Source organism: Drosophila busckii, chromosome 2R (genome assembly GCF_011750605.1).
Source record: "Drosophila busckii strain San Diego stock center, stock number 13000-0081.31 chromosome 2R, ASM1175060v1, whole genome shotgun sequence".
Classification (NCBI taxonomy): Eukaryota; Metazoa; Arthropoda; class Insecta; order Diptera; family Drosophilidae; genus Drosophila; species Drosophila busckii.
In genome coordinates, this window is record NC_046605.1 from 5,108,480 (window position 1) to 5,121,955 (window position 13,476).

A 13,476-nucleotide genomic window follows, 5' to 3' on the forward strand; every position below is an offset into this window, starting at 1 on the left:
GTGGAGGACTGAGGCTGAAGAATGACGTCGTCGTCGACAAAAAACAAACAGACAGAGAAGAAGAAGCAGCAGCAGCAGAAGAAGGAGCAGCAAATTCAAAAGCACTAACATCACGAAAGGTATTACAAAACAAAAACAAAATGTCAAAACCCAAGACGATTATGTGAGCGAGAGGCGCCCCGCGCGCAGCTGCGTCACAATCACAGATGAGCAAAGAGAAGAGAAGAGAGGAGAGGGTAGGGGAGAGAGCGCCAATATTCATGGCGCTGCTACACAGTCATGATGGCGGCCGCTGTCTGTGTGTGAGCGCAAGAGCGAGAGCGAGCAAAGCATTGCGTACTGCTCAGGTCTGGCTGGTCTGGCTGGTTGGGTGTTTATTGGGAGATTGAGATTGCGGCTTGGGCTTACCGTTACACTCAAACAGCAGCAGCGGCAGCGGCAGCAGTCGGAGCAGCAGTACTTTCTGTCGTGCTGCCGCAGCATCAAGAAGGAACGAATCAAAGCAAGCCAACAAGCAAATGCGCCACCAGAGTTTGCCACTAAAAGTCTCACACACACACACATACACAGTCGTATATATGTGTAGCTGGGTGGGTGTATTGCTCTGTTACTCTAACATTTTGTGGATGTGTTTGCGGGTGCGGTTATCCTGCGCTGTTGTTGTTGTTGCTGCTGCGCTCGTTGCTCTCTGCTCTTGCTGCTCTTAGTGGGTGGCACTCTCCCCCCTCCCCGCTTGCCCTTGGCTTGCTGTGTGCTTTTTGTTCTGCTGCCATATGGACCGACCGACCGACCGACTGAGCGACCTCGAGCCCGCGCTCTGCCCACTCACCGAGCGCGGATTATATTCTGCAGTTATATATATTTTTTATTCCTATTTCGGGGTTGGCTGACTGGCCTGGTTGGCTGCCAGTTGCCACACACAGTCGTGCACTGGACACACGCACACATCCTCATCCGTGTTGTTTAGCCTGTGTGTCATGGTTTTATGATAAATCTGAAATCGTACATCGAGACGTTAACATCATCAACGGCACTACAGCAAAATTGTCGCTGCCCGTCGCTACATTTACGTCCGTTCTCAGTTCAAGTCAGGCTTGTGTCCTGCTGCCGTCGCTTAAGCAATCATTTGGTGCTGTGTTTTAATTGTTAAACAAATATGTTGCAGCTAAAAAATTAGCAAAAAAAAAACAAACAAAGTTGCAAGTTCTAGTGCTTAAAGTGAAATTATATGCAAACAATTAGCTATAAATTGTTGAAAAAATAAAAAGTGCAAAATATGAATAAGGATGAAAGCATAACGGACAATCGTCCAGCATCACAAGGTAAAATAAAAAGTGAGCAAAAGCCATAAAAATGCGCAAGAAAGCGCTTAAGTAATTATTAAATTTTAATGCCTAATAGTATAAAAAAATTTAAAAAATTGTCAGTGTCAATATGCATTAATTAATAGAATTTAGCATAATAATGCTTGCCTTTTCTTTCAAGCAACTAAGCCCACAAATGTTTATTATATTTTAATGCTAAATTAAACAGCAGTCTACTACTATTTAAAAATGTTTAAGAAAATGTATTGAAAGACTAAGAAATTGTGTGTAGACACGCATTAATTAAATGAATTAAAAACATTTATGCTTACATTAAAAAAAGTTTTGTTGCCTGCCCAACATGTTTATTATATTTGAATGCTCAATTAAATCACATTAAATAAAAAAAATGTGCTAAGAGCTAGCTAAAAAAATTAATTAAAATACCAAGCAACCGCTTGTGTAAACACACATTAAATTTTAATTAAAAATATTTATGCTTGCATTTAAAATATGTTGTTGTCTTTTTTGTCAAGCAACTAAGCCCAAAAAAGTTTAAATTAAATTACATTATATATAATAAAAAATGTGCTAAAAGCTAGCTGAATTATTTAATTAAAATGTATGTGTAAACTCACATTAATTAATTTAATTAAATATATATGAGCGCATTAAAAAAAAGTTTTGTAGCCTGCGCAGTCTAATGAGAACTTTTTTTCAAGCAGCTAACCCTCAATATTTATTATATTTTAATGCTGAATTAAATCACATTATATATTTAAAAAAATGTATTAAAAGCTAGCTAAAAAAAATGTATTAAAATGCCAAGAAATCGCTTGTGTAAACACACATTAATTAATTTAATTAAATATATATGAACGCATTCAAAAAATGTTTGCTCTAATGAACATTTTTTGAAGGAGCTGTCCCTTTACTAATTCAATTAAATATATTTACATAATTTTATATTAAAGAAATATGCAAGGCACAAAGTTCAAAGAAAGTCAATTGTTAGCAATGCACGAGAGAGTTTGCAAATTCAATTTATGATAAGCACTAAATTGAATTAAAACACGCGTCAAGCACAAACAGGAGCTGGACTGGAGCAAATCCTTCAACACTTTTTGTTGTTGGCAAAGTGAATTTCAACGAGCTCATAAAATTAACAACGTATAAAATGCAAGCATATGACGCTAATCCGTTTGGCATTAGACCACAGCAGCCAGCGCCAGCACCAGCTGAAAGTCAGATCTTGAGGCCAGACTGCATGAATAGCTGTTGGGTTGAGCGCACGGCCAAGTGGCAAGTGTGTAGCCAAATGTTGCTGCTGCTGCTGAGCTGAGGGTTAAGTGCAGACGAAACTACAATCAAATTAGGGTGTGATGGCTAAACAATTGTTCCCCCGAGTGTTGCTCAGAGCACGACTGACTCGATGCGTATCCTTGCGGCTTAATGGGCACCCTAATTGTATGTGTAAATATATTTGCGGATTACAGGCGCGTCCACCCACTTGGCTGACAAATTGCAATTTAATTTAAATGAACTACTTAAGTGATTTTTTATTGCAACTGTTCTTTCCTTTTTTTCATACGCAGAGTTGCACAGTCCGGCGCGTCATTGCTACACGCCGCCGCCGCCAGCGAGTGCAGCGCCGCCGTCGTCGCTGCCGCCAGCATCCGCTGCAGTCACGCTGACCACACCAAGTCGCCTGCTCAGCTGGAATCATAGCGCAGCTGCTGCTGCTGCCGCCGCCGCTGCGGCAGCTGTTGCCAACTCCAATCACAATCATCAGCCTGGCGATCAGTCCAACTTGCCGCGCCTGAAGAATCAGAATCTGGGACTCATCTGTGTCGTCTGTGGCGACACCAGCTCCGGCAAGCACTACGGCATCCTCGCCTGCAACGGCTGCTCCGGTTTCTTCAAGCGCAGCGTGCGGCGCAAGCTCATCTATCGGTAAGTTGCCCAAACAAATTGCAACAGCTTTGAGTCCGCCCCTTTTGGCATTTACTGGGGGTGGTCTGGGCTTGGGCTGTGCCTTGCTCGCTGTCTGGCGGCTTACGTAATGTTTCCAAAATTTATTACAATTATTCAAATCGTTGGGATTTGGAGCGTCAACTTTTGAATGCGCACATTTGCCATCGTTGACTTCAGCGAGCCTCGCCGGGCTTTCCGCTCTAAACCCAAAATCCCCGTCAAGCAGCCACGAGCAGCAGCATCAGCTGCAGCCTCAATTTGCTGCCTTTCGCTCCTGCTCCTGCTCCTTACATATCAATCTAGCAGCAGCGCCAGCAGCAGCAGCAGCAGCAAATGTAATTGAATTTAAAGTGCGTATTTTATTTTATGTTTGTTTTTTACTTTTTGAAATTGGCAGCAAAATAAGAACGAAATACAAATTTCGTAGTCCGTAGATTGCTTCATATTTATATGCAGTCACCACACTGAGACCAAATATTACACACTTCAGCATAACACAAAATCACAAAAAGCTTTAAAGTTTAATTCAAATTATTTTATATAAGTTATGGCATTTTTTCTCTAATGAGAGTTAAAATGTTGAACCGAATTACAGTGAGATAAAAAATATATTAGACATTTTAGTCAGATACAGTCTATATTATGTCAGATATATTTTTTATAAAGTAATCTGACTGAATATGTTAAAATCATAAAATAATCTGAGTGTAATAAAATATTTTAATTATAATTTATAAAAAATAATACTGACTGTAATAAAAAATAATTTTTGAATGTAATTTTTTCCGACTTACCAATTTTAGAGCTGTTTTAGTTTTTTTTCTGAAGTCAAGCTGTAAAAAAATTAAAAATATTAATATTATTCAAGCTTTTGCATTTTAAAATAATTTACAAAATTCTATTTTGATATTTTTTGAATACAAAGTATATTGCATTTCAATAAAAATATGTTGAATTCAATTAAAAAATCAAAAATATTAACACTATTGTAGCTTTTGGATTTTAAAATAATAAAAAAATATTTTAATATTTTATAATTTATAATTTATTGCATTTCATAGTTATTTAGCATAAATTAAAACTGGATAATTGGATTGAAACTGAAACATTTTTGCCCAGTGTATTCAAACTTTATATGAAACTCTCCACACTCTACAGTGTTTATAGTAAACAGTGTTATTTATGAACACTATTACTTTAGCCTAATTTTATTATCTTGGCCCCATAGTCGTTTATTTTATGAGACTAATTTCATTTGGTATTTCAATTATCATTAAATCAATGCCCGTCTATCCCAAAATATAACTGCGGCGACAAAATATCATTTCATAAAATTATGTTTTGGTAATTGTATATGTGTGCATGCTGTATATATATTTGGCTTTGTGCCTTTGGCTCAACTTTGCACGGTAAATCACAAATGTCGAAATCTCTATATCCTTTGCAGTCCCATGAGATTGATATGGAGGGCTTAAGCGCAAAACACTTGGCCAAATGTGACCGCAGCGCACCCTCCTCTCACCCCTCAACCCGCTGCCCACGCGCAGCCAAAACAGACACAAGGCTAAGCCAAAATGCTGTCTAAATAAAAGCAGCAGAAAAAAAAATACTTATACTATATATAAAAGTGCGGGGCACAAATAGAGCAAAAGTTTGAGTCAGCGGCAGAGAGTCAGCGAGTCCTTGAGGACGAGGGTTTGACAACAACAACAACAACAAAATGGCAGCAGCATCAGCAGCTAGTGTATAAGTTTATTTTGTTGCTTTGCTACGTGACGTGTTTTTCGATTGTCAGCGCTTGTTGAAGTCAATGCCAGGCTTTATATATATAGTATATATAGTTTGTATTCTGATAACAGCATTAAGACGATTTCAATTATAATCAATTGCTTGCAATCAGAACTTTTTGGGCAAATGGCAGCGACGAAATTCTTGGAATTTAGTAGGCAACAGTTTAATATTTATTAAACTTCAATAAATAAATAGTGCTAATAGCATAATCAATTATAAGAACAAAGCAATGCTTAAGATCTAAATTTCTATATATTTCTTTAATTATTAATTTTGTGTAAATTTATAAGTTTAATCATTAGTTGTGAGCTATACGAAATAGAAATAAGACAGAATGTTCATCAAAGATAAATCATTAATACGATATTTGCACTAATTTATTCTTTATTATTTTAATTTGAATTTAATATATTTAGTATATATTTTTAATAATTGCATTAAATATTTTATATTTTGTGTTTCATAATATTCTTTAACAAAATTTACTGACCGAAAAAATCAAAAAAATTATTATGAAAGATTAAATATTAATACGATAGTTTCACTAATATTATTTTTTATTATTTTAATTTAAATCAGAATGATTATCAAAGATTAATTATTAATACGATATTTTCATTAATATTATTTTTTAATATATTAACGATAAAATTAATGAATTTCATTTATAAATACATATGTGCTCTATTTAATAATTATTTTTAATAATTGCATTAAATATTTTACATTTTTTGCCGTAATCAGAAAAAATGATTTTCAAAGATTAAATATTAATACGTTATTTGCACTAATATTATTTATAAATATTTTAATTGAAAACACACGCAGTATAACAATGAAATTAATTAAGTTCATAATACATGTGTGCTATATTTATTATTAATAATTGCATTAAATATTTTATATACCATAATGTGCTTTAACTGAATTTACTGGCAGCTCAGCAATTCGATTTCAATATTCCATTGATGCAAAGCAAAGTGTGAAATTGATAATCAAATTATTTTTATGTTATTGCTGCGCATAAAAAAAGGAAATGTTTATAATATTCAAAGCAACGGCACCAGACCCAAAAGTCGAGGCATGCACAGCTACGTGATTTGTTTTTGAAAATACACAAAAATTTGCATATCCTTTCGCATAAGGAGAGCGAGACTGTAGATACATTTAGCTAAGTGCTTTGTTAGTTAGTCAAACTTCAGCAGTGGCGCCACACACAAAATAAAAATGGCGCAGCCTCGGCTCATATATGTGGCAAGGCGGCGACGCCCCAAGGCGAACCTTTGCCATTTTGTGCTTTGAATTTTGGCGCAGGCTTAGAGCCGGCGAGCGAAAGAGATGGCAAGGACGATGACTAGGCATTAGGACTAAAGTGGCGAGTGATTTAGTTCGCACTGACAAATGGTCGGAGGGTTGTGTGTGGGCACTCAAACAGACACACTGCGTGATTTGATTAAAATGCCACAAATGCAGAGTTGAGAGACTCGAGAGAGAGAACAAAGGACGACTTAGCTGAGATACTTTTTGCTGTTGATGAACTCTGAAGTGCCTGACGCTTGGAAATTTGACAAATGTTGCAATTTTTGACAGAGCAAATCTTGTTAGGGCGCTTCTAACTTAATTATCTAGCAACTTGAATTAATCGTTTCGCTTCTTTTCATTGCAGCTGTCAAGCGGGCACTGGACGCTGCGTGGTGGACAAAGCGCATCGGAATCAATGCCAGGCCTGCAGGCTCAAGAAGTGCCTTCAAATGGGTATGAATAAAGATGGTAGGTGATTCCCGCTCACACAACATAATTATTTATTTATTATAATCCCAGCCCAGCACTCGCTCTAATGAAGTGAAGTGCGTTTAATTGGTCTTTAACATATACCTCAAAATTCTGGGGACACGTGTCGCGCCGTCTAATGTAAATATCTCTAGCCTCAGTCTCCAGTTCCAGTCATTACCCCCTGCTAACCCCTTTCTCACGCTAGCGCAACGAATGAGCAGCGACAGCTACAATATTTGTTTGAAAAAGCTTTCAAGGGTGCTTCAACCCCCCCACCCCACCACACCCTTTGCGCTGCTTTCATTGCTTAGCTGTGCTGCACTTTATTTACATATTGTTCACTCAATTGATTCGTTACCTGCTGCTGTTGCTGCTGCTGCTTGCCCTTGGTCCTTGCCTTTGACAGTTTGTTAAGCAGCTCCAACTGCAGTTGAATGAACAGCTGGAGCTTCGTCTACATTGTTTGATTATTTACTTAAATGTATTACAAACGATAAACAACTTAGACAGGCGTGTTGCTTGTCTGAGCGATATTTGGCATGAGCTTTGGGCTGATTTGATTTCATTAAGTTTGTGGTTTGAGCCATAAGTCGAAATAAAATCACAATTTGATTAAGTCAGCTGCTTAGACTGAAACAAAATTATGAAACATTTTAGTTGCAATGAAAGTTGAGTAAAAATACTGTTTTATTCTTATTATTATTATTTTTTATATCTTTCTTATTCAGCCTGAAGGCCTATGTTGCTCTTGTACCATAGAATTTAATTCTAGGCTACAATTAAAATAAATAAATAAATTTTTTTCTTATTATTATTTATTTTCACAGCTGAACTAACGAACTAACTATATCTCTGATTGAGTCGATGGCCTTAGCAGCTAGCTAAGCTATTATATTATATTTTGTAAATATATAAAAAAAATATCTCTGATTGTGCTCATCTAGTTCAGCTGCTCTGTTTGCTGTTTATAAAAATTAAATAAACAATTTCTATAATTAATTAAGCACATAAAACAGAGCAATGATTTCCAAAGTTTCTAAGCTATAAAATAGTGATTAAAAATATGAAGATACCAACATAACTCAAAGTGCTATGGGAATACCAATTATTAAATTAATTAAGCTGAGCACATTGCAAGTGATTTTAGCCTATTTTGTTATTAAAATTGCACAGTAATGAGCATATTTTTAATTTTTACATTTTGCTGCATTGATAATTAATTTAATTTAATAAAACTCAAGCTCTGCGCATTAATTGTGAGCAATAAAACAAAAATCAAGTCAATTTCGAATGTTTATTTATTTTTATTGAAACTAAACCATTGAAATATTAGAACCCCTTAAATTGTCTTTATAATTTTTATATATTCATCTATATTAATTGAACTGCAATCAAACAGAAAAACGCTTAAATCTATATAATCGCTGCTTATAAATTTATCTGACCTTTTAACAACTTATGTAAACAATTCTTATCTAAATCAACGATTTATCTTTTATATGCTATAGACTGTATTCAATCTGCGTCGCTCAGCCTTTCACTATATAAATTGCTAGCGTCACGTATTTATAATCTGCACGGCTTTATTAACAAGTTTTGCATCAATAGCGCTCGACATGCCTCTGGGCTTTATGTAGACTCGAATTTAACTATAAATTATGCCACGCAGAATGCAAAATGGCAACAGTTAGCGTTGGGTGGTGGTGGGGTGAACCGCTCTTAATGCCATTGAGAGCAGGCAGGCCGCATCATTGTGTGTGTGTGGTAAAGTTGCATAAACAAATGGGAAAACAATTTGTAGGCGTGAGCATGGCACGTGACCACAAAACCAATTTAGCATGATGAGAGTGTTGGGAATCGTAGAGAAAAGCACGCGTTACCTGCTGAAAATTTTGTCACACTGACATTTCCTCATTATGCAGCAACGAACTGAGTGGGGCGTGGGAGATGCGGGGCGAGGCGTTGCTTTGATTTTTTGAGCGGTGTGTGGTTGAGTTTGCCGATTTACTTATGTCGCTGTTGCATTTGTTTTCCAATTACAGCGGTGCAAAATGAGCGACAACCACGCAACACGGCCACTATACGGCCGGAGACGCTGCGGGAGATGGAACACGGTCGAGCGTTGCGCGAAGCGGCCGTAGCCGTTGGTGTTTTTGGGTAAGTCCAACTGTCATTTGCATAGACTCGAAGCACACACTAACTTCAAATTTTTGCAGACCGCCCGTGCTACTCTCACCGCCCTGCTACGGCTCCGGACTGTTGCCACCGCCCTGTAAGTACCACACGCACTTCTTCCTTATTAGTTGCAAGTCAACACTCATTGCTTGTTTCTCTTTGCAGCGCTGGGCAGTCTGCCAACGGGACGTCTGCTGCATCACAATCATCTCAGCTCATCCATGCAGCTCGCTCAGAATCACATGAACCACGCCAGCAGCTTTCCCATGTTCAGTGCCGCGGGTTTGCATCACTCGCCCAAGGATAAGTCCGGCTATGGTGTGGCCATGGAGCTTTCCAGCAGCGGCAACATCTCGCACTCCACCAACTCGAGCAGCAATCACTCCATAGATCCTAGTTCGCCAGCGCCAGATGCTGCCAATGACAAAAATAATGCCGGCGGCAGCGTTTCTTCCATTAGCTCTTCCAGTCCCACGCCAGAGAATGACAATGATGGTAATTTTAATTTAATTTTAACCCAAATAATAAAACAAATTTTATTTTAATACATTAGCTGACAAATATTTCATTTTTTCTGCCTCTGCGCTTTATTTATTTTTATTCCTAGTGATTTTGTTCTACCAAACACGAAAATAAAATTCAAAATATTTTTTCTCATTAGTTAGAATTTTTTTTATAAAATGCTTTAACATTAATTGAAAATTTCGTTATCGCTTTGAGACAAACTATATCCCAATATATTAAGCTCTACTAATTTCTTTTCACTACGTTCTCAAATTTGTTTTATTTGAAAAATTCCATAAATTATTTATCAAAATAGCAGATTTAAAAAATTAAAAAAAAATCATATAAAACTAAAATTAGTTTTATATAATAAACATAAGCTTTGCTTTTCAACAGCAATATAATAAAACGTTTATACAAATCGGCAGACAAATACCCAAGTTATGCATATATCCTTTTTATCAGCGATACACAAAGCTAATTTTATTGATTTCATCTGCAAACGATTTGTATTGTACACATTTGGAGCACTTGAAGCAAATCTAAGACAATTGCTATTTATGGCTAAAAATATATTGATTGTAACTTTATATATAGGAATTTCTTACTGCTATTGTCCTTGTCAACGTTCAATGCTCTTTTAATAGGCAACAGTCCTCACAGCATGAGATGGAATCGCTTGTCTCCCACACACAAATCTAAGGTTCTATTTATAGGGAGAGCAGCGCTGGTATTCGCTTGATCGCTGCGACTAAGCGAGAGCGTCACGGCCTAGCTGAAGGAGGAACTTGTGGGTGGGTTTTCTTATATGACTGCGGGTAGAAACTCAGTGTGGAAGGTAGACTGGTTTCAGGATAAAAATAACCCGATTTGTGCACAATTGTTGGTCATAGCATTGAAGCTATGTGCCAAACTTTTCACAACTCTTTCATTGACTATTGTATTTGAATTCTTTAACAAAATGTTTTTACTTGATTTTTAACCTAATTTAGTTTGAAAAAGCTGCAGCAATTCTATAAAATATAAAAAATTTCTAGGCTTTACTTTTTCTTTAAATTTATGCTCCAAATATTTAAGCAGCTATGAGCAAGAAAAAATAAATATTTGTAAGCTAATAAATTTAAATTTACATTTTTAGTTGCCCAAAAGAAATATTTTTATTTGTATTTGTATTTAAATTTACATTTTTATTTTTACTTATGTCATATATTTATAATTGTTTATTCTGCCTTTCTTCCAGACGACTCCATTGATGTGACCAACGATGAGGAGCCACATACTGGCAGCAGATCCGATTCCAGCTTCATTATGCCGCAGTTCATGTCGCCCAATCTCTATGCGCATCAACACGAAACTGTCTATGAGACAAGCGCACGTCTGCTCTTCATGGCTGTCAAATGGGCTAAGAACTTGCCCAGCTTTGCGCGTCTTTCGTTTCGTGATCAGGTCATACTGCTGGAGGAGTCCTGGTCGGAATTATTTCTACTCAATGCCATACAATGGTGCATACCACTGGATCCTACGGGCTGTGCTCTGTTCTCTGTTGCTGAGCACTGCAACAACTTGGAGAATAATGCCAATGGCGATAATTGTGTTACCAAAGAGGAGGTAAGTCTCTGAGTGCTGCAATTGTTCCCACTCTATAATCAACTAAAGTTGCTTCCACAGCTGGCGACGGATGTGCGCACACTCCACGAAATCTTTTGCAAGTACAAAGCGGTGCTGGTGGATCCCGCCGAGTTTGCTTGCCTCAAGGCCATTGTGCTCTTTCGACCCGAAACGCGCGGGCTTAAGGATCCAGCGCAAATCGAGAATCTGCAGGATCAGGCTCATGTAAGTGACAACAATTTAACTCTTTACTTTATTAACTTTTCTCATCATTTGCAGGTAATGCTATCCCAACATACAAAAACACAATTCACCGCACAAATTGCCAGATTTGGGCGATTGCTGTTGATGTTGCCGCTGCTGCGCATGATAAACTCCCATAAGATTGAATCGATCTTCTTTCAGCGCACCATTGGCAATACGCCCATGGAGAAGGTGCTTTGCGACATGTATAAGAATTAGTTAATTTGTGTCTTAAGTTTTTATGTAATTTAAATGAATATATATAATATACGTTTTGTGTCCTTGAATGTTAAATTTGTGGCAATTTTTACTGTTCGGTAAGAAATGTATTTAAGCTTTGCCAGTGCTGCGAACTGACAATCCTCAGATAAAGTCTGGTGCGTATTTTAAGCGGGGCATTGATTAAGAAGCCGCAGCTGTCTAATTATTTCTTTGTATATCGTTTTTCAATTGAAGCTAACTCTTAGTTATTCGAATAAAAGCTACGCAAGCTAAACTTCGCGTCTTAGAGAACTTGCCATATTGCTTTAGAAATTAGAGGCCTCTACATATTTTTCTTTTTGATCAATGCCTGTTAATCAAATTACTGGATCACCTTCAGCAGTTAATTCTCTCAATCGAAATCGTATAAAGCACAGCATCTAATTTACTGTTTGATATTAAGTTTGGACTATCATTCATAGAAATGTCTACAAATGTGAAATCTGTGAGAACTTCGTAAGTGGTTGTTGTCTAAATGTTTAGTTGGTTTAAAAAACGGCTATTACAATCTATGCTGAACTATCGAGTACTCCGTTTGGTGGCGCCATCTACACATGACCGGTTCGCAGCAAGGCCACCAGTTAGCGCTTCAGTTAAGTAGATAGCGCTAGTAAAGATTTTCTAACAGTGCTAAATTTTTAACATTACGGCTGCTTAACAGCAACTCGAATTGACAAAAGCTGTGCTGGGGGGTAATTTTAATGAAAATATGCTAACAAGCAGCTAAATGGACAGACATTTAATTTACAGAATAGCTGTTACTATTAATACACTTGCCCATCTCGCGGCAAACCCACAAGATGGCGCTACCAAGAATTTTATTTTAACAGTTCACAATTTTTAGCATGACAGTTGTTTAACAGCAGCAGTGCTGGCGGAATTTTCTATTTAAAATAAACTACATAGCTAGCAGCTGATGGACAGGCATTTAATTTACCGGATACCGAAAAACTAATAATAATTAGTTTAATACTTTTTTTCCATAACGCTATTTTTTTAATAATACAAAAGTTTAATTTTAATTTATAGCTAGTTTAGCCTGCAATTAAAAATCTGCTATATTTTGGCTTGAACATTACCAGATCTACTCACACATGGGCTAAACTGTCAGCACTGCGCAGGACAACTTTGTGAGCAGCAGCAGCCAGCATCCAGGCTTAGAAACTACGGCTAACTAACAAATGCCAGTTTAAATAATTTAAAACAATGTAAAGTGTGTATCAGTGGCAATGCAATTAACAGTTTGTGAACAAAACCGGAAACGCTAGTAAAACTTAAAGCAAAGTGTAAGATTAGTGGCAATAAGCGTGTAAGCAAAGGAATTAAGAGATACAACAAAACGGGAGTGACATGCACACAAACACACACCTACACACACACACACACACACACAGAGAACAAAAATATAAATAAAACAGCAAAGTGTGCTGCGCTCAAAGAAAAAAATTTCATCGTCAATGTCAATGAATGAAGTTGATAAAAAGTGAAATAAAAGGCAATTTAATTGCCGCTGCAGTCAATAAATCATCAAACGAAAATATGAAAGCATCTCTGGAATTTCGAATGTAAAATTAGAATCACAGGAAAAAGCAACAAAATAGCCAAAGATACATCGTAAACTGCTGCTGTGTCCGCTGCAGAGAGCAAGAGCAAGAGCAATGCCAGCAGCTCTCTGCTCCTCACTTGCAGCACACAGATGGGAGCTGCTCCAACAACAATAATAATAAAAACCTGCTGCTAGGGATGCTGCTGCTGTTCCTGTTGCCAGCGGACGAGAAAGAGAGAGAGAGCGCGCCCGCTAAGCTAGAGAGCGGGAAAGAGCGGGAGAGTAAATGCGGTGGAG

At 37.2% G+C, this 13,476-nt stretch overlaps 1 protein-coding gene across 1 annotated transcript; it reads left to right on the forward strand.

Moving 5' to 3' along the window:
* The first annotated feature begins 1,276 nt into the window (after positions 1-1,276).
* On the forward strand, positions 1,277-11,591 carry LOC108594756 (photoreceptor-specific nuclear receptor). The gene is made up of 9 exons (XM_033293192.1): positions 1,277-1,322; positions 2,900-3,257; positions 6,736-6,839; positions 8,885-8,999; positions 9,059-9,114; positions 9,183-9,512; positions 10,762-11,129; positions 11,190-11,354; positions 11,409-11,591. The coding sequence occupies exons 1-9, from the start codon at positions 1,277-1,279 to the stop codon at positions 11,589-11,591; spliced, it is 1,725 nt and encodes a 574-aa protein (XP_033149083.1).
* The last annotated feature ends 1,885 nt before the right edge of the window (positions 11,592-13,476 follow it).

Coding starts and splice junctions, on each gene's coding strand:
- LOC108594756 (XM_033293192.1), top strand. CDS start 1,277: ATGAATAAGGATGAAAGCATAACGGACAATCGTCCAGCATCACAAG. Junction 1,323..2,899: donor CAATCGTCCAGCATCACAAG/GTAAAATAAAAA, acceptor TTTCATACGCAG/AGTTGCACAGTCCGGCGCGT. Junction 3,258..6,735: donor CGGCGCAAGCTCATCTATCG/GTAAGTTGCCCA, acceptor TTTTCATTGCAG/CTGTCAAGCGGGCACTGGAC.